Source organism: Vipera ursinii (assembly GCF_947247035.1).
Source record: "Vipera ursinii genome assembly, chromosome: 1".
Classification (NCBI taxonomy): Eukaryota; Metazoa; Chordata; class Lepidosauria; order Squamata; family Viperidae; genus Vipera; species Vipera ursinii.
The window spans coordinates 229,289,075-229,316,776 of record NC_139512.1 but is presented as its reverse complement, the minus strand read 5'-3'; the positions used below and the strand labels follow the sequence as shown (position 1 = coordinate 229,316,776).

The window sequence follows — 27,702 nt, the reverse complement described above, 5'->3', positions numbered from 1 at the left end:
ACTATGAACCTTTCAAATGTATTCAATCTTTTTTTTTCTTGCACTAGCATATTTTCAGCTTGAGACTAGAACTTGCCAAATCCTTTATAACTAAAAAAAAACCATTCGTTTTTATATACTGGTTATCATAAATCAATTTTGATATGCAAATATTAAAAAATGAATGGAATAAACAACAGAATAATAAAGAATAACAGAATAATAAAGAGTTGGAAAGGACTTAGGAAGTATTCTAATCGAATCCACTGCTCAAGCAGGAGACTCTATCTATACCATTTCAGACAAATGGTTGTCCAATCTCTTCTTATAAACCTCATATATATATAGATCCACCATGCCAAGACTGATCCAGCAGCATGGGAAACAACGGCCCTTTCACTCAATGGATTGAAAATCTAATTGCACTTGCCACTTATGATCACCTTTCCAGCTATATATAAAAATTATGCGCTTTTACCTTCAATATTTATATAGAATTGTAACTATAAAGCTATATATAGAATTGTAATTTGTAGACCTATAGAATTGTAATTTATGACTATAGATACAATTCTAACTGCTTACTGTAGTGACATATACTTTACATTTATTTTTATTTTAAACACTTAGGTATTTTTAATGTATTTTTTGTTTTGTACTTTTTTCCTTTATTTTAAAAGCAGTAAAAAGTATACATAGAATTGTAATTGTTTTGTTATAACATGCTGACTATTTGTCATATATTTTTCACTTTTTTGTTACTGTGGGGTTTTTTCATTTTTTTTACATATCTCAATATTGTTTTGTTCTTTTTTTCTTATTGAAAAGCAATATTTTTAATCCAACATTTTTCTAAAATTTGCATTTTCTGAGGGTATAATCCTTTGAACTCAGTGATTTATTTCTGATTAAACATTTATAGGAGGGAGATATATACCACTTTCAAAACATACCTAAAGGTCATATGTAGCACATCAGGAATGAGGACACTTATGAAGTTCAAAATGATGGTACTTACAAATTCCAGGATTCGTGACTGGGAATAATGGACCTATAATCCAACAGCCCAGAAATATTTGAGATGAAGAATCCAGTTCTTTGATAGTAGTAACAATCTTTAGAATACCAATGCAGTGTCAGACCAAGTACTTTTTTATTCCACTTTTTATTTTATAGCATTTATAACATCTTGAGATAATATCCATAGAAAAAGAGTAGTTCCTGTACTTTTGGGGACTTAAAGCTCTTCCTTTTCCTGGACCATCTTTGTTGGACAGTAGCAACATTGCTTTCCGATTGAAATCCACCCGTTTATATAGTTCTATTGTAATATTCACTTCATTCTAGCATGAGGCCGGATACCCAATCAATGTTTGCTTAAAATAATATACAAATACAGAGGCTTTCCTGAGTGATATTTAGGATTTCATAAAATAATTTGCACAATATTCGGTTCCTCCCAAGAATCAAGTGTTTCAGAGGCAGAAAATTAGCATATTGGGATAATTTTTTTAAAATATAACATTTGCATTAATCACATCAGCAAATACCTGAGCTGTTGTAAATGTGGTTTTATATTCAGAGGTTAATAGAATATACATGGGACAAAGTCATCATACATGATTTATTCCTGTGACAGTTTCAGCAAGATTTCTAAGATATTCTTTGCAATGATATTCTTGTGGCTAAAAACAAAACCAACTATATTTACAGCAAAAAGATTAACTGAAGAAGAGAGTATGTAGTATGTATATAGTTGCTGACACAAACCTAGCAAACTGAAGAAAAAAATTGGAAAGAATGACTTGAAAGAAAATTACCGGTATTTGAAAAATATATAACATGAGAAAGAAAAAGGGATATACTCTATTTACAGAAAGTGCTAGATTACATGAAGAAATAATTATAGAAAACAGGAGTTTGGAATCTTCTATTTAAACATGGCTTTGTCCAGAAAACTATCTGTGCATTTGCATATAAGAAAGAAAACACGTTATTTCTTGTAACACTGAGTCAGAGAACTTAATATACAAGCAGGCAGCAATTCTGTAGCTGAAATACTTGACCCCAATAAAATGTAGTACTTACAGTCTAGAAAACCCATTTGAGTGTTTGAGACCATTCCTAAATGACAGGCACAGATGAGGTTGTTTTTATAAGCGATAGTATTAATTTTCTTGCATTATTTCCTGAACTAACCATTGTATGGTAACCATGCATTACTATTATGCCACAGGCCAGATATCTGCAGCAAAGGCTTCCCCTTTTTTCTCTTAATATTAGGGAGAAAGGAGCAAGGCAGCTATCACGAGAAGTTCTTAGGCTCCTGCTAAAATATTAAATGGTTTCCAACTAGAATCTTATTTTAGTAGAGGCAGAGGGTTTCAACAGGGACATAAAAGGCTTAGGAGAACAGCACGTATATTTGTACAGAATGTTTTATTAGAGGAAACCATTACAATCTGTCCTCCAAGCCACCAAGTCTTAATACATTAATCTAGTTAATATACTTGCAGTGTTATGTCCATTATAGAAAGGCTATTTGCTGTCACACAAAGCAAGTTTTCATTCCAAACCAATTTTTCAATAAGCCTGCAGTACAAACATAAGTATAAAATTAGCATCATCTTCTGCATTCTACTTCTCTGTAAACATTTTTATTTAGACAAACTAAGCCAATGGAATTTGTGAACCTATAAAAAATGAAAATGAAAATGAAAACTTTCAAATAGCACTTGACTGATATGAGAAGCAACACAACAATAGCTGATATTTTAATTAAGGTGAAGTATATACGGTAATTATGCTCTGAGAAATGCAAATAAGTTAAAAACAGAAAATCAAAGAAAGACTTCAGCTTCCTGAAGTTACATTTAAATATTATTAAAAACAAACAGGAAAATACTTTGATGCAGTATTAATAACAGGAAACAAAATATACAAATACACTCAGTCTATTTGGCATTGTATTCATTCTCCACATTAAAACATGTACATAAGAATGAAGAGACAGGTAACAGAAAGCAACTAGTTCTTGGACTTCAAGAAAAGACACTTTAGACATTCTGGATTAATACCTGTATCTACTACAAGATAAAGTCAACAGGAGAAGTAAAATATTAAAATCCAGAAAAGAACAGTTTGGGGAAAAAGAGCAGCAAAAAAAGCAGTTTTCGGGTCAGTCATTAGAAAAAAAATAGTTAATGGATCTTATGACTCAGCAGATTTGCCATGTTCTTGTATTTTTAAAGTAAACTTGACCATATCACATTTTAAAACTGTTTACTGCTTAAGTCATGAGAAGGGATGACTGAAATCCCATTACGTAGTTAAATTTTACAACAGGTTCTGAACTCTGCTACTGCTTGATGATAGAGCTCAGCTTTTACAATGACACTGAAACACTGAAATAATAACCAGTACATTTTTAGTGTTTTTATAAAACGGTGAACAAATTTCAATTTCTTTGAAGTCAGGTAGATGTTTTGGTACACCCATCTTTAGACATCTTCACTTTTCCTCAAGACTTCGCCTAATTGCCTCTTGAAATTCATCATCATCATCATCATATGTATCTGCATAAAGATATCAGAACGTGAAACTGTCCCTAAGTAACAATTGCACAATTTGGATGTAATTTGGAAGAATCAGTAAAGTCTCCCTAATTAGTGCTCTATTCAACACAATTGAAAAACCATACATTTCCAGGTGAACATTACACTTGCTATCCATAATAGGAAGAGACCTTCAGGATATGCCCCTGCAGAGTTAATTAAGCCATCATCTTATTATCTAAATCCAGAATGGTCCGATCATTAGACAATGGCCTTCAGCTTAAATAGCCTTTGATCTTCTAACTCAGTATTCCTGATTTTATATAAAATTCGAGGCACAGAAACTAGCAAAAGGATGGCTCCTCCCAAACCAGAGGATTGGGAGGAGTGCACCTATTATCTCATATGGACCTCACTTCTTCCAGAGACTTTAAACTGGCTCCTTCCTACATACCTAAATGCTCAAAAGCTGTATTTGGTAGAAAGGTAAGCTGCCCATTTCCACCTTCAAGCTCCCCACCAAACTTGCTTATTCTGCTGACTTTCCCCCCCCCCCTGGATTTTAAGGGGAAATGGGAACTTCTGAAAGGCAAATTTATGTTATGCCAACCACCCTCCAAAACAGCTTAATCCCCAAAACAGCAATTCACTGCAGGAGGGAAGAGTTGGAGCTTTCTAAGGATAGAGAAAGAAGCAATTTGTCTTTGGGAGGCTTCATGTTCCTTTTCCTCCCCATAAAGCAAAGGATGTGCGAGGTTTTCTGTGCACAAACTGTTAATTTCTGTGGCCCATATCTAGATAAACATACATGCATGTGGGTCTGGAACAAACAGGATCTGGGGAGTAGGCAAAAGCCAAGGACAGCAACAGTAGATAGTGAATCTAAGACAGACATGTCAAACTCATGACGTCGCACGATGTATCTGCACTGTTTTGCCATTGCCGGCAATGGGGTGGGCGTGGCTTTTGCGTGACACATCCGGCCTGCGAGCCGGCAGTTTGATACCCTGATCTACAGGGAAATAAGCAGCAGAACAGGAGAAACAGTCTTGTTGGACAACCATTACTACTGCCACTAGTGTTCTTACTTCTAGGACAAGACATCCCATACCACCACTCCCGGCCCCAATCTTCCCAGCGATTTCTATTATTGCTTCTCTGTTACCAATCAATCTCCTTGATGTCTAGTGCAGCGTAAGAACAGACTGAGAAAGGAGGCCACTGAAATTCTTGGGTTAGAGAACATCTAGCAGAAAAAGCTGGAGATAAGGGCAAGGCACCAGTCTTACTCTGCTTGCTTCAAAAGTCCCCCTGCATTTTGTCTTAGGATACTCAAAATATCCCTAGCTTCTCAGGAACAAACTAAAGTAAACTTAGGACAGGCTACATTTTAGTTCATGCTGGTTCACATATAGAGGTACTCCTCAATCTACAACCATACTTTAGCCCAAAATTTATGTTGCTAAGTGAGTTTTGCCCCATTTTACGACTTGCCTCACCACAGTTTTTAAGTGAATCATTGTTAATTTAATAACCATATAACCATGAAGATGCCACAATGGTCATAAGTGTGAAAAATGGTCACGTCACTTTTTCCAGTGACACTGTAATTTTGAAAGGTCACTAAATGAACTGCTGAAGTCGAGGACTACCTGTATAATTTTTATACAACAGTTACTGAATTCTAAAGCTATAACAAATATAAACCCTGCCTGTAGAATGCACATACCCAATTGATATCCGCAGCTGTAAAACAGAACTGCTACAACAAAGCAAACTAAGGTCACACAACTAGATATAACAATCATTGGTATGAAATTATGATTCTACCATCAGAAGAGTTCATGTTGATATGCAAATATCTCTAGCATTATTAATTAGTTCTCAAAGGCCTCAAAAATACAAGGTCAATAATACTTTTTTATTTTTGCCAGAATGCACTTTCAATAAAAAAAAACCAATCTAATACTAATTCGCCTATATTGCAACATAGTATTTATTTTCATTTTGTATTTATTTGTTAATTACATATATATGTTGTCTAATGTACTGTGGAAATTAAAACATACCATTTTGGCCTCTCGTAACTTGCAAAATCTGTGCCATTGCCATTTGAATATCAATCTCTTCATTTTCTGTAATTAGACACAAATATTTTAATCCTGCTACATTTCAATTCTAATAACTGGCATTCTTTGTCAGATTTCTGTTGATTGGCAATAATTGTCTGGCTTTATCTTTTTGCAATAGAAAAACAGACATGGAAACTAATTCAATCTCTTCACAGGCAGGCTGTGCTCTTTCTGAAAGAGCAAGTTAGTTTGCAATTATTAAATTCTGAACTTCCCTGTGATGGCAGTGAAAGGAGCAAGTTTGCCTAATACATACAGTGTAACATCTTGTTTCTTAAGACTGTCCAGCATGACAACAATAAATCATCTCTTGATTATATGGCATTTGGAACACCACAAATGGTGGAGGTGAGGGTACCTATCCTATTAGGAACCTTCCTGCATGTTACAATCTGTTTGCTCTTTCTAAATACACCCCCTGGTGCACAGCCTCATTTGTTAAGCCTTTTTACAATACTTAAAACAATAATAGATTTTATTATATTGCTGTTTCAATTTTACAATTGTTTATTCATTTCTAGTTAGTTCTGAACAGAATTTTCTCTAATGAAAAGTGCAAGATAAATTTAATAGCATGATGATGCTATTAATGATTAAATGATGTAAAGGAGCAGACATCAAAAGCCTCTCCCAGACCCCACTCCTCCCTTTCCACCCGCAAGACACAGCATAGGGAGAATATCAGAAAAGGAATAGCTATAGGGCGTTATCTGCCCTTCTCTTGTGGAACTCAAACAAACAGTCACTCTTTCTAAGCCCAACCCACTTCATGTCTATGGAGATTCTTAATCATCCAGGTCATAGTTGTCCCAAAGCTGCTTTTTCCAAAAGGCAACTGGACTTCCTTGGGTTGGTATTTTATTTTTTATTTTATTTTTTTGGGGGGGAGGAGTTTCACTTCTCATCCAAGAACTGAAGAAACTTCGGGCAAAACATTTTCAAAGAAAAAAAACCCACGAAAGTCCGATTCCTTTTGGAAAAAGCATCTTTGGGACTTCACAGGGTTCTTATGGGAAAAAAGATGGGGAGAAGAAGTATTAGGTATATTTACTGTCTTGAGTTATTTGTAAAAATAATAAAGGAGGGATAAAAATCTAATAAACAAACAGGCAAGCAAACAAACTGCCTGGGGCCTGGGAAGCAGAAATCGGTGTCATCTTTTGGCCAAGGCCCAAGAAAAAATACTAGTAAGGAAAGACCAGCCTAGCCCAGTGACAACTGATAGCAAATAATTTCATTCTGGCCTCAAGGAATCCCTCTTTCCTCCTGCCTTAGTGAATGATGCTTTAATCGTGACCCACAGGAAGGGAAAAACGGTAAGTTAATGAAACTGTATCAGGAATGACCATGCTACCCTTCAATAGCATGCCTGTAAAATGATTCAGTATTATTTTATTCCATTTGTTTCTATTAATAGGCAACACATTGAATGAAAACAAACCTTTGACTGCATCCGAAATGCTGTTTAATAAGGCATACATCATGTCAGCATCAATCTTATGAGGATCTAGAATGCGAGTTACCCGCTGAGTCATCTTAAGTTGATCCTCCAATTCTAGAAAGCTTTTGTCTCCAGAAAGAATGGTGAAAGGAATATGTTTTGGCAGATGTTCATCCAGGCGGCCCACCTGTGAAAAAATGTTATGTGAAACTAGAAGCATACACAGCTTAAGATTTGTCAGCAAGATATACTGTACACTGTAATTAGGAAGTGACTTCCAAGCATAACAAAATGATTCTTAATCTTTAATTACGAGAGGTGATGTACAGAGAGGAATAGACTAAGCCGCATCCCAGCCTACATATCCCCAAAAGCAACGCCTCCCCCAGAAATTGTTGCATCTATAATTCTTTTCTTGCAATCTCTTGCCTTAAATTATGGTTCTCTACACAGCATTAGCCAGTTCCATGAGAAAAAGAAACCAATTCTGCTTAAAAAGAAAACTGAAACCTTAAGGTGAATCTCTTATGGCCTCAGGAAATACACACCAATATTTCCTAACTTTCCCACATGTTCTTTGTGAAAATAAAAATAATGGATAAGCAAAAACTAATGCATAATGTTATGGCTCACTATATACTACATAAAAGAATATAATCAACTAGCTTGAAATACATATTCATGCTCTTAAATGTAATTGCTAGTATGATAAATTCCTGAATTTTAAAGTTTTTAAAAGGTATTTTTTTTATTTGATGTCACCCAATATTAAAGTGACTCATATAAGTGTCACATATGTCAATATAATTTTAAAGCCATCTCTGTAAGTATGAAAAGCAGTTACTTTTATGTCATAAAAAAGTTAAGAAATAATTTGAACTAATTAATACCAATACAAATTATTAATATTAAAGGATAGTAGAAATAATAAGCACTTTCATAATTGCAAAAAAGGAACTAAAAGGATGGAATGATTATACCAATTATACATATAGTGGTCTGAAAAACTCATATACTATTTTAGAAGTTTCTCTTTTTTTCTGTTCCTGAATAAATACCCCAAATTAGTAATTTAGTAGTACAGCATCCACAAAATCTTTACTTTTTATTTATCTTATTTGGATATACCAATTTAAAATAACTTTGAAGAGAAATTATCAGAAATTAAGCCATGATTGGCTAAAGTTATACTCCAATCACTGACTGTATAGCAGGCAAGAAAAAATGAAGTGTTTTTACCATAACATGTTAAAATTAAATTAACTACCCCTAAATTAGGGTTTCCTTAACTACCTTGCAAGAATGTCAATGACCACTAGAGGGAAAAATATTTTTGATGGCTTATGTGCCATCAAATTGTTTTCAACTCTTGGTGACTACATAGATAGATAGGGGGAAAATAAGATATAACTTTATGGTCATTTATAGTTCTACCGTAGGGACGCGGTGGCTCAGTGGGTTAGGACGCTGAGCTTGTCGATCAGAAGGTCGGCAGTTTGGCAGGTCGAATCCCGAGTGCCGCGTAGCAGAGCGAGCGCCTGTTACTCGTCCCAGCTTCTGCCAACCTAGCAGTTCGAAAGCACATAAAAACGCAAGTAGAAAAATAGGGACCACTACGGTGGGAAGGTAACAGCGTTCCGTGCGCCTTTGGCGTCTAGTCATGCCGGCCACATGACCACGGAGACGTCCTCAGACAAGTGCTGGCTCTTCGGCTTTAAAACGGAAATGAGCACCGGCCCCTAGAGTTGGAAACGACTAGCACGCATGTGTGGGGGAACCTTTACCTTTATAGTTCTACAGCCTCATTATGGAGCCTTAGTTATTTGATCGGTACAAAACCTGAAAACTTACATGTACACAGATTGCAAAATCAGCAGCCTCTCTCCTTTTACCACAGCATGGATGAAGAAAGAAACACCCAATCTTGTTAAGATAATTAAAGATCTTGCAATTCACAGGGGGTTTCCAATGGCCACATCCACCTAAGCAATGAAAGGAATGGAGTAATCATTAAAGCTATTTAGACTGCCATGTAAAAGAAATTTTACAAAACGTTTTAAAGGTGACAACACTAAAAAACTAACCTATATTTTTCAAACTGTTAATCTATGCTGTATACATTTCATATACCCTGGATTATATATTCCCGATTCTAGCAGTCTTACTGAAGGATTATGTACAGATTGTATAATTCTTGACCACAATCAGCTAGTGGCCAGGTAATGGAGAAACAAATTTTGTAATGAAACCAGATTGATATAGAGAGACAGTTTGGACTAGTGTTAAGGCTCCAGACTAGAAATGAGTGGCCCTTGGTGCTTTCTGAGTTTGCTTGTTTTTGCAGACATTTCATTGCCCAAACTAGGTAACATCATCAGAGCTAGGACTAACACTGATGATGTTACCTAGTCTGGATAATAAAATATCTGCAAGAAAACAACAAAGCTCAGAGAGCACAAAGGACCCCTCATTTTAACCTGGAGCTACAAATATCCTCCTTTATGGAGGCTAGAAATTGGATGGCAATGAGATCGTTGGCACAAAACCAGCTGGTGGCCTTCAGCCAGTCACTAACTCTCAGCCAGGTGAAGGAGGCCAATGCAAAACACTTACAAAATCTTGCCAAGAAAACTGCAGCGATTTGTCCCAGCAGTTGCTAAGAGTCAATAGTAACTTACCAACTGCCCACTTGGTAGGCAATTCTTACCAAGTTGCCTGTTTATATTGTAAGACTTCTACTGTTGTGCTTGAACTATTAACTTCTTTCCTTACCCTGAAAGCCCCAAACAAAAGTTCCTTGGTTGAGGGTTGCAGGCAGTTGATCAAAAAGGCTTCCCCAGTTATCTAAATCCATCATTACAATGTGAGTCATGGTACTTAAGTAATCAAGGTCAGGAAGATTGCCTTCATCTATATGTAAGAAAGAGGGAGAAAAGCATAGCCAAAATGTTTATGCATTTCTTCAATCGTAGAAATATATGTTTCATACAGCTTTTTAAAATTGTTCTCAAGTAGTCAATATAAATTTAAGCCATAAAAACACAGTATATTCATGTAGGAACGTTCCTCCTTTAATATACAGTACATCCCACATTATCAAATGATGCCTTTTGGGCTTCAGATTACTTTCAAAATCAGAAAACATAGAAGAGCCAAATCTCTAACAGGTACTGAAAATGGTTCTGATTTACACAATAATGCCCAACTGGGAGTAGCGCCAGAAGGATTTTGCAAGGACACTTCTCAGCGTTTAAAAGGTTAATTTTTGCTAAGAAGGTAATGTTGCCTATCTTATGGGTAGACAAGATGGGCATAAGAAAAAAGAACAAAAAGTTTTCCCTTACTGTGTTTCCCCAAAAATAAGACCCACCCTGAAAATAAGCCCTAGCCTGATTTTTTGGGGGTTGGCCTAATATAGGCCCTACCCCAAAAATAAGCCTGGGGAGGTGGGCATGGCCAGCACAAGAGGCGGCGAGTGTGTGTAGCCGCCAGCCGGCCCCTTGGTGCAGTGCAGATAAGTCTGAACGCGAAGGCAGAGGCAGGCAATCCAGCAGTGCTGCGGGGCCACCTAGCTCATGGGAGGCTCACATGGCGGCACTGGCAGCATGCAGAAGCACAGGGGAGGCAGGCAGTACTGATGCCTCATACAGCCACCTGCCCCGGTGCAAGCTGAGAGATGATGAGACAAAGTGGGCAGCGCATCAGGATCGCCTGCCTCCCCGTTCCTCTGCCTCCGCTTGCTGTCACTGCCGCCGCACGAGCCTCCCATGAACCAAGCGCCTGCGCGGCCTATCCGGATTGCCTGCCTCCCCCCCCCAAAGCCTATGCCTGGCGATGCCGCATACTTTTTGCCCAGAGGGAGACTAAAAGCTTCGTTTACTTGCAAATGGAGCGCTTGGAAATGAAGCGAATCACTCCGTTTCAAAGCGCCCCATTTGCAAGCAGACGAAGCTTCCCCTCTCTGTCATTTTTCCATCTGGGCAAAAAGTGTTTGGGCACCTATGTTAGCTCCTAAGCTAAAATCTCCCATGTCCAGTTGATATTGATCTCTTGGAAGGCCTTCACACTGCCAGCCCTCTTCTTCTCCCCCTCCCCCACCCCAAAAGTCAGCATACACCTGCCTACCTCTGTAACAATGGCTGAGACTGGCATCGCAGCCGGGCTCCATGTTCCCGGCAGAGAAGTTGAGCAGGGCCTTGAGGAAGTAGCGGCTGCACTGGCTCCGCACCTGCCACCCGCCGCACTTCTCCAGGGGGATGCTCGCGTTGAGCCATGCAGCACTCAGGCTGGCGTTACAAGGCACCCAGAGCCAGTGCTCAGGAGTGGCGGCCAAGAAGACAGTGGACAGCCCTGTGGAGCCGTTGGGGATGATGCTGGCGCTGAGCAGAAAGATGAGCCACTGGAAGAGGCCCCACTCGCCCAGGAAGGCAGTGGCCTCGTCATAGTTGAACATAACTGGCGACAAGCAAGTAGGACGAATGGCGAACGGGCTCAGCTGCCAAGGAATGGCCATGGCCCAAGATGAAGCTCTCTCTAGCACATGTAGCAGCTCTTGCTGGCTCGGGTGAAGAAAGGACGGAAGAAAACCTAGCCGGCCGCTGGCTGTAAATGGGGAGAAGCAGGGGCTGCTTCAGGAGGCTGCCTGTGGGTGTGGTTTGTATACAAAGAACCGGAGAGCCACGCTCAGCCCGCTGATGAAACCCAGGCTGAGGCTTTGTGAATTCCTATGTGGAAAGGAATCACTGCCCACCTTTTTTTTTCTTAAAAAAAATCTGTTGAACCAGCTTTGCCCCATCTGCCCCTGTGCTTTTTAGCCCTGGATTTCTAAGAGGTAAGGCAGGTGCGGGGCACGTGAGGCAGCTTCCCCTTCCCCCCACCTCGTGGTGGTGGCACCAGCATGATGCACCACATGGCCTCCTGCTGTGAGCAGCCTTAAGTGAGCCAGCGCCTTAAGGCGAGGCAGGTGTCAGGAAAAAAATAAGACATCCCCCAAAAATAAGACCTAATGCCTCTTTTGGAGGCAAATAAAATACAGTAAAATAAAATATAAGACCGGGTATTATTTTTGGGGAAACACGGTAAGCACAAAACTATCTTCACCATGAGGCTCCACAATACCCTAAAGCAAGGCAACATAGTTTACAAGAGATTCCAAAGGGGTTCTAAAGCTGATGTGACTACCAATTCTTAGACACAGAATCTGCTGTCTTAGTGCTATTTATTTCCTTCTTCAAGACAATCCACACTTCCAGTGCCAAGCCCTATCATCTCTCAATTTCTATTTTTTAGTAAAGGCAAAAGTTTTAAGTATGTTATTACTGGTACTTGCTAAAGATTACATCTCTATTATTGAGCCAATAACCGGGGGGAAAATTCTGTCTGTTGAGTACTACATAAACAAAGTTTGCATTATTTAGTAATGTGGCTTATTAGTTTTAGCAAATGCTTTGCGCTGGCCCTTCATCAGCCTCATTAGCTGTGCATAATATGAATCCCACCTACCTTGTTCAATCTTTTCAGAAAACATCCTAGCTTTCTTTGCATCTTCCAGTTTCAGCCTTTTTACATCTGAAGAATGTGTTGAAGTTACATCCTTCTCTGAACAGGACCTCACAGCAGAGAAATGGAAGACATTACTTTCTGCTTGTGACCCAAAAGATAGTTGAGGCTTTTGTAAAAAGCAGTGCTTATCATGGAAGTGCTGATGAGCAATAGTAATATTACTAAAATGTTTGTTACATGAACCACACCTGACTACGTAGAAATCTTCAGCAGCTTCTTTGCTTGGGTGGCTTGTGATATGAACCATCATGTCAGAATAGGTTTGTGCTGTAGAAGAGCATGACGTGCAACGAAACCAAATGTTGCCTTTTCCCAACATGGCTTCTTGACATTTCTTGTGATCGATCTTCCTGTTTTTTTTGCAAACATATTTCTCACGACAACCACAGTTTAGAAGGCTACCTTCTTCTGCTATTTCATCATTTTTGATTGAGGTTTCTGCTGTCTCGGACACACACACGTAATCCATGCTATGTACGCACCTGAAGTGAAGCAAAAATTCCTCCTCAACATCAAAGAAGAGGTTACCACAAAATCCACAGAAATATTTAATCTGTACAACATTGTTATGTCTACCCTGGCAGTGTCGCTGCAGTGTTTCCATTTTCCGAAAAGTCATTTTGCACAAGCCACAGCTGTACCTGTGAAAATGATGACTCTCTAGTGATTTGCAATGTTGTTTTGCACTGTCCTCTGAGTTAAATATTTCCTCACATATCTTACACTGCCATTGGGAAGGAGTCTCATCCACCTCCATCTGAGTCTGCTCTGGAGAAAGTTCAATAAGGCTTGATGTTTGGCCGCCTTTTTTAATCCAAGGGTCACACTGTGAATCAGAAGGCATTGTTAGCTCATCTTCAGCAATGTCCTTCTCGAAATAGAAGTTATGCCCATCATGAAGTCCTGTTACATGGATAAGGACATCATCTTCTTTCTGAAGGGCTATTTTGCAAATTTGGCATGAGAAGATGAAGTTAGTCAAATGTGCTCCTCCGTGGAAACGGCTCATGTGCAATCGGATAATGCTCGAATTTTCTGCAAGTTTCCCACATACACCACACTTGTAGCAGATTCTGTTTTCAGAAAAAATGTGCTTTTCTGCCCACTCTTCAGAAGGAAATGCCAGATCACACTGGCATACCCAGGTTTTGATGGTAGAAGCTCTGTGAACTGCTTCACTATTATCTTGCAAATCCTTTTTCCATTTTGAAACAGTTTCATTCTTATCGTCCTTCAATTCCAAATGTCTCTTCAGAGATTTCAAAAGGCTTGCATTATTTTGCAGGTGAGGGATACTTTTATTCCGTTCATTGATGTGACAGATTAATAATATGGATTCTTCCATTGTGGTGATAAGTTTAATCTTGGCAACATTTTTGCAACTATGGTGAGTAATTTGGTCATCATTGACAAACAGCGTGTCACAACCTTGACAGAAACCTTTGGCTTTCAGTATTTCTGCAGTTTCGGAGATGCACTTCTTCGATACAGCTACAGGACCAGCATTACGACATTGGATTCTGAAACGGAAAGAGACAAACATATTTGCAGCCGTCTTATCTAAAATTTGTTCAAGATTATCTGAAAAAAATCCCATATTCTCAACATTTCAAAATACTCAAATACATGCCATTTGTTGAACAAAGGCCATCTTAGCAAATAAATCACTAGAAGTGTTGTCACAAGCACTAACAAACATTGCCCCTGTAACATCATTGTATTTTTTAAAAACTTTTAAATATAGGAAGCCATGAATACATAAAAAGAACTATGGTGGAAATCCACGCATGAAATAAACAGCACTGAATTCTGTCTTCACCAAAGGAAAGAACATTTGGGAAAGGCAGTGAAGACAGAATTCAGCACTTTTTATTACATGCATAGAATTTTCTACTTTTCAGCATTTAATAAACACCATCTCCACTTTTAAAATACAAGGAGTAAGCCAATTACACAAACAGCAGAACATAATTAAGTCTGACATCCAACAGGTATTTGAAGGGAGAAAAATTGGCCTGTGATTACATTTTATAAATGGGAAGTTTTTCACAAACCTGAAGTGTGCTGTGAGCTCTATGTGGGAGTGCAAAACCTGATGACAGGATGTGCATTGCACTTGGAAGGGAACTTCTTTGCATAAGGAGATTAGGAGATTCTTTGCGTAGGCTGGCAAAGGCAATGGAAGTGGGATCCCTGATTTATCTGCAATGAATCAACAAGAAGGCAGGGTTACTTAGGAGGAATCCAATCACTCCTACCCCAAAACAGAATTTATCCACCTTTCCTTACCACCGTCTTCCTTTGAAATCCATTAAATCATCAGCAGTCTGATGCACAACGTGTAGACAAGATTTTACAACCAAATAACCTCTACTTAATATTGTACCATATGCACAGGTTCACATTAAAAAAAGAATTCTCTACCAATCACCAGATGTTGTTCGTTGCTGAAAGGTATCTACAGAATGCAAACTTCCTTACTTGCCAGGCACTGCGTTCCTATGACAATGAAAGTCTTTTTTCCTGAAAGAAGCTATAGTCAAGCCTCAAATACCTGTCTGCTTCAAGAAAAATTTATCCTGACGGCTTTTTCTATCTTTTTATTTTATTTTATTTATTTTACACCTTTAGCTAAAACCTTAATACCTTCTTTTCAGGGAGCATTTTAATTAGTAATTTCAGCGCATTTTGAACAAAAAAAGGAACATTACAGACAAAAGAGCTCATTTCATTCACATTTCCAGACTGGAACATTTTCTTAAGACACACGGAAAATCATGTTTGAACGTACTGCAGTGTTGTAACCATAGATTAAAATATAACCCAACAATCCATGCATTACCCACACACACAAGAGAGAAAAAATATGTATCTATTAAACATACCGCTCAGTTTAAAAGCCTGAGAAAAATGATTTTTTCCAGACATATGCTGCAGACATTCATCTCTTATACTAAAGAAGAGGAAACAGCAAGGACACGCAAAGCACTGAATAAGCTGAGGAGGGTAATTTCTCTCATGGCCATCATTTTCACCAACCTGAATGGAGGGAAGAAGAACACAAGCAGGACAGAGTTTTGAAGGAAAACAAGATTTAAGAGAGAGCCTTTTTTCAATAAAAATGATTTATTTGTATGCCACCTTTATTATTATTACGAATAACTCAAGGCAGCAAACATATCCAATGCACCTTCCTGCACCTATTTTCCCCACAACAGTCCTGTGAGGTGAGTTGGGCTGAGAGAAATTGACTAGCCCAAGGTATATGTTAAAAAGATCACCATAGTTTAATTTGATGTTTGTGTTGTTTCCACCTAACACTTCAAATTTAAAAAGTCTGTTGTGATAAGTCTGAAACTGAGCCTTCCAAGTCAAAAATACTTCCTTTATTTTTTATCAAAGGTTCTCCTTAAGGGACACATAAAAAGTCTTGTTTCATTCAGATCTATTAAGAAGAAACTAAAGAATGCTGGGAAGAGAGCTTGGGACAGGCCCCATCAATTTAAGACTTCAACTCTTCTCCATCCCCATCTTTTGCTCTTCATTTTCATTTCCCTTTTCAGGAGAGCAAAGAGCCAATTAGTGGTGGAGACCAAGTGTCCCCATTCCCTCTCTCTGCAGAATAAAACTTTTAATTAGCTTTCTTGATCTTTTTTTTGCTGAAAGCTAAAAGGCAGAGGGAATTAACAGTGGAATTCCCAAATTAGTGAATCCCTTCATTTATAATATTCAGAACAAACTTTAATTGAAAGAATAGTTAAGAATGGTGAATAAAAACCAAGAAAGGTTTATTTCATACCTAAATCTAGATGCCAATTTTTTCCAGAAAGCACTTCTTTGAAACATAGGAGAAACCTGCTTTCTGGACAAAGACAGAAAACTAACTCCCAGCTACAGGGGAGTTCAATTAGCAAAGGAATAGAATTTACAGGTTCACAGATTATTTCAATCATGATTTCCCTCCATAAAAATAAATTTTGGTCAGGAAAACTACATAGCTTTATGTAACTGATTCATCTAAGGCAGGGGTGTCAAACTAAGCCGAGATACATCGTGACACATCACGTGATGTGAGTTTGACCCCTCCTGGTTTAAGGAGAAAGGAACTTGCTACTTTTACAAATATATCCTTAAGTTCTTGCCTTAGACAAAAGGTGTCCACTATATTGCTGATTACTTGCAAATCTTTTGCCACAGACTATGCAGGCAAACATATTAGCTGGAGGTCCATGTAGAGTAATTGTGGGATCACATGGAGAATGATCAAACCTAAGAAAATAATAGACATAATTAGATACAATGTATTAGGCAGAATGTTTTTTTTCTTTTACAAAAACAATCATTATGACCTTCTAGCTTAATTTAACATTAGCCAGTTAAATAAGGTACATTAATTTAGACTATACTTGCAAAAGTAAAAAAAAATCCTGGCATCAACCTATATGAAGTTTAATTCTGATCACTTGCACTCGGGAAAAAAAAATATTGTGAAATTATGCCTAGTAGTTTGTTGTGGCAACCTAATTATAAAAATATGCAAGAGAATTGTTTTCTTTTAAAGTACATGTATCTAATTCAGAATTTTTAATCAACATAGGAAATCTATGAATACGGTTAGACAGATCTTTTATGGTACAGTTCCTCCTTCCAAAATGCATGAAAATCCAAATCCAGTGAAAAGGATACAAAAAGATGCATTTAGAATATTAAAATGTATTTTATTAGGGAAAATTGCTGGCAAAAATATTCTCCAGAACAAAATGTTATACTAGAAGAAATATACAAGAAAGCATAAAAAAAAATCATGCAAACTTTTTTCATTGCTATTATACAAATTGGAAAATACAAACCTTAAAAGTGTGTGTGGGGGAGGGGAACTGAGCGAAGCTAAACTTGTTAATTAATCCTTGCTAGTTATAGGGTTATTTGTGTGATAAAAAATATTACCGTACCTTTTAAGATGACCTAGCAGTAAATGCCCATTGTCAAACTTTCTATTGCAGTGCATTATGGGACATAGAAGGGATTTGCTGTTAGATTGGATCTGATACGATTTTTGAGATAATGTTCTCCTTCCTGAGTTTACAGTGCCTGGCTTGAGACCTAAGGCACAAAACAGAAATATAAAGACTTATACAATTATACTTCAAAGTAGCACAGAAGATTATAAGAACAAGACAATAGAGAAACTTTGATTACAGTTATAATTTATCTCATGCCTATATGTTACAGCTGTTACAAAAGTTTGAAACTGAAATCTTCTACTATTTCTTTTCAGCCTATTCTATATAAAGATTCCACAGTTATTTCATACACACTAGTTTAGGCTTACGGAACCTGCATATATATTAAAGCTAAAAAGGATAACATGACTTCATTAAAAAAGTAAAAGGAAATTTGTATATTGCTAAATGGTTTGTTATAGTACTTGATAGTTATGTCTTCCAAAATCACAAGAGTACAGCTCTTCACATGAAACATTTTGAACACTCAGCATATGCCACAAAAACACTATACATGCAAATAATTCACAACACCATTTAACTGTGGTATTTTCCTGAAGCAAATGATGAGGTTGGAATATTTGTGCTTTCTAATAAAAGCTAATTTTTTTTGTTCTGCTTCCTCCATTCCACACTCCTGAAACAACCTATGGTTAAGGAGAACTATTTCTTTGGAAGAACAGGGATTCTACCTTTCTCCAAATAGCAAAGTAGCCAATTACCTGGCATTTTTAGCCACTGATTCACACACAACCTTGCTGCTTCTGTGTCACTATGACCCCGGATAAATTCCAGTTCTTGCAGTCCATGAGCATGTTGTGAATCCAGTTTTTCCTAAAATTCCCGATGGTTGGAAAAATAAATTAGATGAAAATTGGACAGGTTAAATGAAAAACTAAAGAAATACAAAACAATTAAAAATCTACATTGGAAAAATAAACTTAATAATCCTTAGGAAAATACTCAACACTGCGGCTAGTGAAGGGTAGCGCTACCAGCAGTTGTTCAACTTAGCTTCAAGTTTCTAGTTAAGATCATTTCAAATGTACTATATTTCACCATTTTAAATTTGCCACGTTCTCGGTATTCAAAAGGGAAGGAAATATTAAGATAGAATATTCTTGTGTAAATGAATTAAATGTAGAAACTAAGAGAAGTAGCACATCACATTATTTTTCATTAGAGGTAGGTATAGGAGGTATATCTATAGAGACTACCGAGGCTCTTCTAGAATGGCCATAAAGAATTTAGAGGGTGGCAACTGATAGACTAAAATTAGTGGAAAACCCAGAAACGTACTAAAGAATTGCTGCTGATTGGGGAGATTTTGATTGGATACTTACAGCACATGAAATGGGGTTCAAGAATGATTTTTTTCTTGTAATGACCCTGTAATCCCTTGCATTGGGGTGGAGTTGGGGCGACTGAATAGAGCTTAAGTGGTTACTGGATAGATGCCCTTCCTGATGCCTACATGGAGTTCACAGCAGACAATTACTCACTGCATGCAGAGAAATAAATATTTGCCACTACCTGGGATCAAACTCCCTGCCTTTGATTGTGAGGTGAGAACTCCAACTCTAGCCGACCGCACTGCTCAGGTTTAAGAATGAATAAGGTAAAGCAATGTTTAAATTGTGTTCCCAATTACACAGAAATAACCTTGTAATACTTGTGCCATAACTAATCCTGGCGACAAACCATACCTTGAAAGCTTTGTTTTTCTCTTCCTTCAGCTGTTTCTCTACTTCTACATGGCGTGCCAGGCGATCAAGGGTTGAAGCAACTTTTGCTTTCTGATAATCAACATGGTCTTTGTGTTTTACGTTTTTCTACAGAAGAAGAAACCTCTTTGAAATAGGTAGTGCAAACTGCCAGAAAATTCAACCACCACTGTCTCAACTTGCCAGGAAAACAAAAGCACAACACAGAAGTGAGAGGGGAGGGCGTGCCTTCCCGGGCTCGCTGATTTTCCGGCGTATAAGACGAAAAATCTTGAAAATCATCTCAAAAGTTGGGGGGTCGTCTTATACGCCTTAGCAGCCGGGGAGCACTCCTTAGCAGCCGGGGAGTGCGCGTGTGTGCAGGACTGCCCTGCCGGCTCCTGCTCGACGCCGGATGGCTCCGCCGATGCTGCTTCAAGAGGGAAGAGCGTGAGGCGCCTGCCATGGCTCCCCAAGGACTTCTTAGGAGCCGGGGAGTGCGCGCGTGCACAGGACTGCCCTGCCGGCTCCCGCCAGACGCCAGCCTGCCCTGCTTCCTCCACAGTGAGAAGGGAGGGCGTGCCTTCCCGGGCTCGCTGACTTGCAGCCAAGGCAGAGCCGAAAGGGGCTTTTCCTTCCACCCACCCTTTGGAATAGACGCAAGAGCTCCCGGGGTCTGGCGTTTGCAAGGGGGAGGGGAAGGGGCTGAGAGGCTCTTGGGGGTGGGAAGGGAGAGTCACGTTGGAGGGGGGACTGGACTAAGGAGGCTTGAAGTTGCTTTGCAAGAACGGGGGTGCTCGATTGATTTATGTACTATTTTCCGGTGTATAAGACAACTAGGCGTATAAGACGACCCCCCCAACTTTTGAGATGATTTTCATAGGTTAAAAAGTCGTCTTATACGCCAGAAAATACGGTAATGGAGGTGGCTGCTGGAATGGTGACAGACTCCTTCTCTTCCCCACCTTGATCTCTACCCATTCAACTTTTTGGTTATTATATTGATGTATTCTGGTATTCCCATTTCAATGCTTATGTTATGGTTCTATTATTTTACTTCTGTTCTGTTTAAACTCCTTTCATTTTCTTCTTTATTATTGTAAGCTGCCTAGATTAGCCCCATGGTGAGATAGGGGGGAAATAAATGTAACAAATAAATAAATACAACTTCTGTCTAGATCTTTAACCTAGAGGGTTATGTCCCAGAAGTAAAAAAGTAAAACTATAATTATTAATCAATCATTACCCACCTCTCCTAGCTTTGTCATTTGCAACTTTTATAAATGTTTCCTCAACTCCCTCATTCAAGTCACTGATAAAAAGACTGACCAACACAAGGCTGAATCAGTGGTTCTCTCACTGGATGCTCCAGCACTGAGAAACAAAACCCTGAAATCCTTGTGAAGTCTATTAAGTGTAGATCTTGATGGTAAAACTGGGATGTTTTAATGCAGACTTTCCCTTTTTGATTTAGAGGCATTTAATACCAAACCAGGCAGGAGTTGTAGTTGCATCGCCAAAATTCAATAGCAAAGCAAGTTGCAAAGAAACAATAGAACCCAAAATATATAGTCCCAGGAATAGAGGAAATGGCTCTGGACGCAGCACAAAATTCTTTGAAAGACCATGGAGATGCCCATTCAATCTTAGATTTAGGGTGATTAACAATAGTATTTATTTATTCAATTAATTTTTATGTGCCCGTGTCCCCTATAAAATGATTCAAGGTTACAGTTTGGAAAGTGCTTGTTTGACAACAAGAATATTACAGTGCCTCCTTTCTATCCACAGTTTGGGTAATAATTTGTTGTTAGTTGTTTCCACTGAGTAGTACACAATAGCAAATAATAAGTATTTGGACAATTTAGCTTCCAAAATGGTTGTTCTTTCCACTATTATCTATAATCAGGTCAGACAGAGTATCGTAGTAATGCTGGAAAAAGGAATGCATTTCTTGACATAAAACAAGGGGAGAAACCAGAAAAGAGCAATTTATATTTAACAAGGAAGAAAAATAACTTGAAAGAACATAGATCCATATGGAACACTGCCACAAAAGTAACCCATGGCTCCATGTGTGGGTTTACTTTTTAGTTTATCAAAATCTACAACTACAATTTACCATATTTTTCGGCGTATAAGATGACTTTTTAACCCATGAAAATCTTCTCAAAAGTCGGGGGTCGTCTTATACGCCCAGTCGTCTTATACGCCGGAAAATACGGTAAGCAGTATTCAAAGATCCCCTTCTAAATAGAAACAACATGTAATTTGCTTTTAAAATATGAAACTGCAGGTACCCCTAAAATAAGAGTTCTTTCTTCACAACATAAACAAGAATTACTGTGCATATGCACCAGACATGGTCCCTCACACTGCAAGAAGTTTGCAGAAAAATACTGCAAAATAATTCCAGAGAAAACTAAAAATTACAGCAAAACTGAAAATTACAGTGAGGAAACACTCACTTCAGAAGAGATATTAAATTCCTCTTCACTACTAAGATCGATGCATTCCAGGACAGGTCTCGTCGATACACCTTCCTAGGAAGACAAACATATTTAGCAGTGGGTTTTTTTTTTTCACTTACGAGTACTCTCAAAATATGAGAGGCAAAAGTACAGCAAATTAGTTATTAAGGTTCATTAGAATAATTTTTATTTGGGTCAATTTTATATCACTCACTATAAAGAACTGTGGAATGGCCTATCAAATGCCTTTTAAACCAAATGATCAGAGGTTTCATAACCCAAGAAAGCTTTTTTTAAAACTGCACTCATTCCGACCCAATCATAATCATAAAGGCTCTTTTGGCAGTAAATATACTAAGAAAGTATTAAAAAACACTTATTACAGTCATAGACCAGTGTATACCAAGATGATATGCTTTCTTTCTTGAGCACAATGCTCCCTCCTCTTCTATCTCCTTGGAAGAGTTTCCCAACCTAGTGTCCCCTTCTAATAATTTTAATTATGTTCCTCCTTATTTGAACTGCACCACTTCCCAACAGTTTAAAAATAGCTTCTACATAGCAATAAAAACTTCAGACAAACTATAGATTGAACTGTCCCCTGAAAAATCTAAGCAGTATTGTGCTAAATGCAATGAATCTATAAATGTTCCTCCTAAATAGCAGGGTTGCCATGATTTTGCTACAAATACCACCTAGAAATAAGGATGAGCACTGAAGAGCTTAATGATGATACCAATTAAAATGAATAGCACCACTAAAATAAGATTTCTCCAAAGAGGATGTGTGGGGTATAAAATTACAAAGGCTGTTGAATTTCAGCAAGGGATTTGAACTGATAACAAAAAAGGGGGGGAAAAATCCAAGGTTCACATCTGAACTGCCAAACACTTCCCAAGAAAGGAAGGAGAGTATCTATGGATAAAATTAAAATGCCCATCCAGTATGCAAAGTGAATTCCATACCAGGAAAAAAAACCTGCTCTCAATAAAATAATGCTTTTTTGTATTTATATAGTAAACCACATTGGAAATATTGTGTACATTTCTGGTCACTGCATCACAAGCTGATATTGTACTGTAGAGCTGGAACAGAAGCAGAAAAGGGGAAATGAGAGTAGAATTGGCTTATTCAAGGAAAAAAACCTATCATCTTTGAAACTGTTTAACTTTGGAGGACTTCCAGTTTTCTGCTGTAGCGTGCAGCCAAGGGATTGTGAAGCTCCGCACACCATGGCTAGTTGTGCCCTGCTAGGCTAGGGGACCCTAAATGGGTCTAAAGTCACCCCAGAGAGGCAACAAAGAAGGAGGGATCCCCGATGATTGCAGAACAACGCCGGTTGTCGCACTCGATCCAGGGGAAGCCCTCTAACCCAACAGGAGAAAGGCTGGCCACACCTTGGTGACCAGCCCACACTACTTGCAGCCAAAGTCCAAAGGCACCAACCAGAACAATGGTGAACAGCATGCTTGCAACTGGGTGAGGAATTCAATCTTCTCTCTCCTATTTTGTATCTGATTTCCTGGAAAAGATTCCCAAAAAGCAAAAATCCTCCCAAAGCGAGGGAGGAGCTACACCCCCACCCTCCCTTAGACAGAAGTGGCAAATTAAACTCTTATGGGAACAAAAATATATTGAAATGAGGTTAAACATACTAGTTTGGATAAATTTGAAAACTAAGAAAACTGTTAAAATTATATACCTGAAAAAGTATTGATGAAATTATAAAAAATAATAAATCTTTGCTTTAAAAGTTGGAAAATGAACAACTACTGACATGTAGTGGAAGATTAGAGAAAACTATACCTGTATTGGCAAGACGCCCAGAAATAGCAAAAAATAGCTGGAGACAAAGCAAAGGGCTATCTACTACAGAGGGAAACCATGTTTAGAAACTGCTGACCTTCTGGGATTATAAACACAATGAGCTGCATTTTTATGTTTAAGAACTGTTTGCAGAGAAAGAAAAACCTTGACCTTTGGCTAATCTTCTAAATGGGAAGTTACTGAAAGCTTTCAGGTGGTTAAACACTTTGGACTGAAATCTTGGCTGGCTGATAATCATAGAAGAAAAGAACTGTTACAAAATACTGTTTTCAGTGGTGCTTTGATAACTGGAAACCTATTGGATTACAAAAACCATATATAAAGACAAGAGCTACATAAGATTTGGTTGTTTGGATTTTAAGATGGGCTGGTTTGATAAAGCTAATTAAAGAAACTATGGTATCAGTGAAAAACTACTTAGAAGAGGGAGACAAAATGGATATGGTATATTTCTCTAAAAGTGACAGAAAACCGCACCTTACACCTCCTCCTAAAGACCCTAGCTTGGAACATCAGAGATCTGCAGGAACAATGACTCAAGACAAAGCAAATACATTCCAGGAGAAAATATATGCAATGCTGCAACAAATTCAAATGACAATTCTCTCAAATCATGATGAGATTAAAAACAACTCTGACAACATAAATGAACATCTCTAATCTAAACTCATAATTAAACAATGCTCAAAAATGACAATAAAGAATGAAAAAATAAATCAGACAATAGAATAAAAATCAGAGGAAAATGACTCAAATATGGAAACTACAAATGAAGAGAACTACAGCTTAATACAAACAAAAGAAAATCTGCAAAGTTTTGCTACAATGAAGGAAATAAAAAAAGATGTTTTATCTTCCAGTTCAAAACTTGAGGACAAAAAAGATTTAATAAAATGGATTAAAGAGCTGTCAGGAGAATCATTAAAATGAATATTCTACTTAATTTATCTTTTTTGTCCCCAACAATATCTACAAAAATACAACCTGGCAAGCTAAACCTACTGACTTGGAAAGTGACCTGGCAAAAGATTAGAATTAGATTTAAGAGATCTGATTCAATTTACCAAATGGAATACTACATGACTAAACATCTGTTTGAATATGGTTAAAAACATAAAGTTTGGATATAAAGAGGCCCTATAGTAAGATTGCTAGATGGTGTACTATATGATTAAATACTTGTTTGAACATAGTCAAAAGAATAGACAAAGCTTGGATATAAAGGGGCCCTAAGGTAAGAGGGATAAGATATATAAGTAGTATAATACTTTTACAATATACGAAATGTAAAAATATTAAGACGGTGGATTTGAATGAAAAGTTTGGATTTTCAAAAGTAATGAATTTTGAGAAAATTATGACCGATAAGTGTACTTTCAATACTGAGGGGAAGTTAAGCTTAAATAAGAATGTTGAAAGTGACATATAATGACTTATTGACTTTTATAAATACAATTGAAACAAGCTGATTATATGTTGATGTTATTGTTATATGTACAAGTACTAGAAAAATGTTTATACCCAACTTTGTATGTACTGAAAATATTAAGAATTACATTTGATTAATGTAGACAAAAGGAGAACATTACTGGAAGAAGAGAGGATCAAGGAAATATATTAACAACTAACACATTGATCAATTATAGAAATTATTGTTTTTAAATATATGAACCCAGACAACACATTGTTCACTAAGCACTAAAGATTGCTATTGGAAAAAAATATATATTAAAAAAAGAGAAATTGTTTTAACTTTGAAAGACAGGATACAATAGAGGTGTACTAAAATCACGTATGCCATTAAAAATGTAGAGGCAGGTAATTTTTTTCTTCCTTTTTCACAGTATTAATATTCAGGATCCTTTACTGAAACTAAATTTAAGGAGATTTAGATTCAATAAAAGAAAAAAAACTTTTATATTAAGAATTTGCTACCATGTGGTGTAGTGATTGCTACCAATAGCAATAGCAATTGTACTTAGTCTTATATGCCGCTTCACAGTGCATTTCAGCCCTCTCTAAGAAGTTTACAGAGTCAGCCTATTGACCCCAACAATCTGGGTCCTCATTTTACTGACCTCGGAAGGATGGAAGCCTGAGTCAACCTTGAGCTGGTAAGACTCAAACTGCCAAACGGCTGGCAGTCAGCAGAAGAAGCCTGCAGTATTGCATTCTTACCACTGTGCCACCAGGGCTCAATAGGTGGTTCAAGGGGACAAGAGAACTTTATAAGTGGAATGGCTGTTCATGGCAGCTGGCTACATATGAAATCCAGAAACAAAGATAGTATGTCCTAAACTGCAACTATTGAAGGGCACTGGTACTAGAAGACTGCTTGAGTTCTAGGATAGATCTGGACAGACATTATACAATACAAAATGCTGCATCTTATTGATCTCTAGGTGATCTGGAGGACTATTATGTTTACATGCAAATTGTCTACGTACACTAACAAATTCAATATCATCTTCACTTTCTTCCTGTTGAGAGGAATTGTCAGTCTTCTTAGAAGACTTAAGATCCATTACTGTAGCTGAAACGAAAAAAAAATCACTTAAAGGTTACTACTCACATAATAATACACAAATAAATCTATGATTTTGTTTCTTATGCAATTAATATTGTACTTCCTAGCAAATATTTAACCTTTTTAAATCAATTATAATACATTGTACAAGACCTGGAGTATCTACAGACAACTAGCACTGAAATCAGGGGACATACTAAATGCCAACCCGAAAGGGAAGATACCAAAGACCCTTTTTGCTTTACTTATTGATAATAATAGCATAAAGGATTCGTATAATTTAGAATTAACCCTTTTATCAACTCAGGGCATTTCTTGGAAAAGTTCTATAAACCTGACATTGGCATGCTTCCACTAGCTTACCTGATAAGTAAGTATAAAGTGTTAGTTTAAACGCAGGGTGATATCAAAGTAACCACACAGAAGCAGAAGAGCAAAGCCAAGCCAGTGAGTCGGAGAAAATCTGTGCTAAAGAAATGAAAAGTTCCAAGGAGCAGGCAAGGGAAGCGGTTACTACACCACTAGCTACAAGGATGCACTAGGGTTAATGGAATTAGTAAAATTCCGAGTGGCTATGAAAGGCCTCCATTCACTTCACCGAAAGCACCTGTCAAGAATAAAAGGGAATAGAGTAATACAAGAACAGAAAGCGTGATGGGAAAATGGGTCTGGATAACGACACGGACTCCAAGCCGGAGGGCGAGGATGGTTAAGAAGCTGCGGCAGCGCTCACAACGCTCACAATCAAGCCACGTGAGGACGACGGTGATGCTGAAAGTACCGCGTATCGCCTGCAGGGCAGAACCCGGCTAGCCAAGCCCTCCCCGCCTCGTATCGCGGGCCCGAACCCTTCGCAACTCGGCGCCGGAAGAAAACGGAAAATCAACCGTCCGCTCGACGAACCGACGTTTAAGGTCGCCAACGAGCTTCTGGGCCCTTTGCAAACGTCCATTGGAGACGCAACGGCCACGTCACCGCTCTCCACTCGCGCGCGCGGGGCTTTCAGTTTCTTCCGCTTCAAACTTCGAGGACGACGACGCTTCGACGCCTCGGCCTGCTGGGAAATGTAGTCTCTTTGCCGCCCGAGGGCGCTCCCTGTCGGCCTCGAAGAATTACTGTAAAGAGAAGGAAGGTTCCTTCTCCGAGCTTGCGGATTGGTTTCAGACCGTTTCGTTACCGGCTTAGGTAACACCTTCAGCAGAGGTTAGGGGAGCTACAGATATTCGCCACTATTGCAAAATTGTTCTAATGCAAGACTACTGTAGTGGCTGCCCTTCTCTGGTGGGGTCAGCGCCTAAAAGTGGAAGGTGGATTTACGTTTTTCACATCGCATGGCTGGTGTACTGAGAACTGTTGTTCATCAGGACTACAAAATGCTGAGTGATATTGTTCCTTAGGTTTTTATGAAGTATAAGCTGGCTGAGCTCAACTAATGCATGGAATAGTGGATGAGAGAATCGAAGCTCTGTAGAAGGGGCTAGGAGACTCTTAAAAGCGGTATTT

At 38.1% G+C, this 27,702-nt stretch overlaps 1 protein-coding gene across 2 annotated transcripts; it reads right to left on the bottom strand.

Moving 5' to 3' along the window:
* Window positions 1-433: 433 nt before the first annotated feature.
* ZNF451 (zinc finger protein 451) lies at window positions 434-27,156 on the bottom strand. Of its 2 annotated transcripts, none has more exons than XM_083348926.1 (15): window positions 26,981-27,156; window positions 26,120-26,205; window positions 21,843-21,917; window positions 19,378-19,503; window positions 18,394-18,505; window positions 17,621-17,771; window positions 16,811-16,937; window positions 15,554-15,707; window positions 14,723-14,870; window positions 12,609-14,188; window positions 9,879-10,016; window positions 8,958-9,088; window positions 7,107-7,293; window positions 5,603-5,668; window positions 434-3,554 (listed from the first exon to the last, which is right to left on the bottom strand). In XM_083348926.1, the coding sequence occupies exons 2-15, from the start codon at window positions 26,195-26,197 to the stop codon at window positions 3,490-3,492; spliced, it is 3,138 nt and encodes a 1,045-aa protein (XP_083205052.1). In that variant the 5' UTR covers window positions 26,198-26,205; window positions 26,981-27,156; the 3' UTR covers window positions 434-3,489. The 2 variants fall into 2 exon arrangements, with proteins under 2 accessions (XP_083205052.1, XP_083205051.1); XM_083348925.1 differs by having other exon boundaries at window positions 26,120-26,199; window positions 26,719-27,008.
* Between the last annotated feature and the right edge of the window lie 546 nt (window positions 27,157-27,702).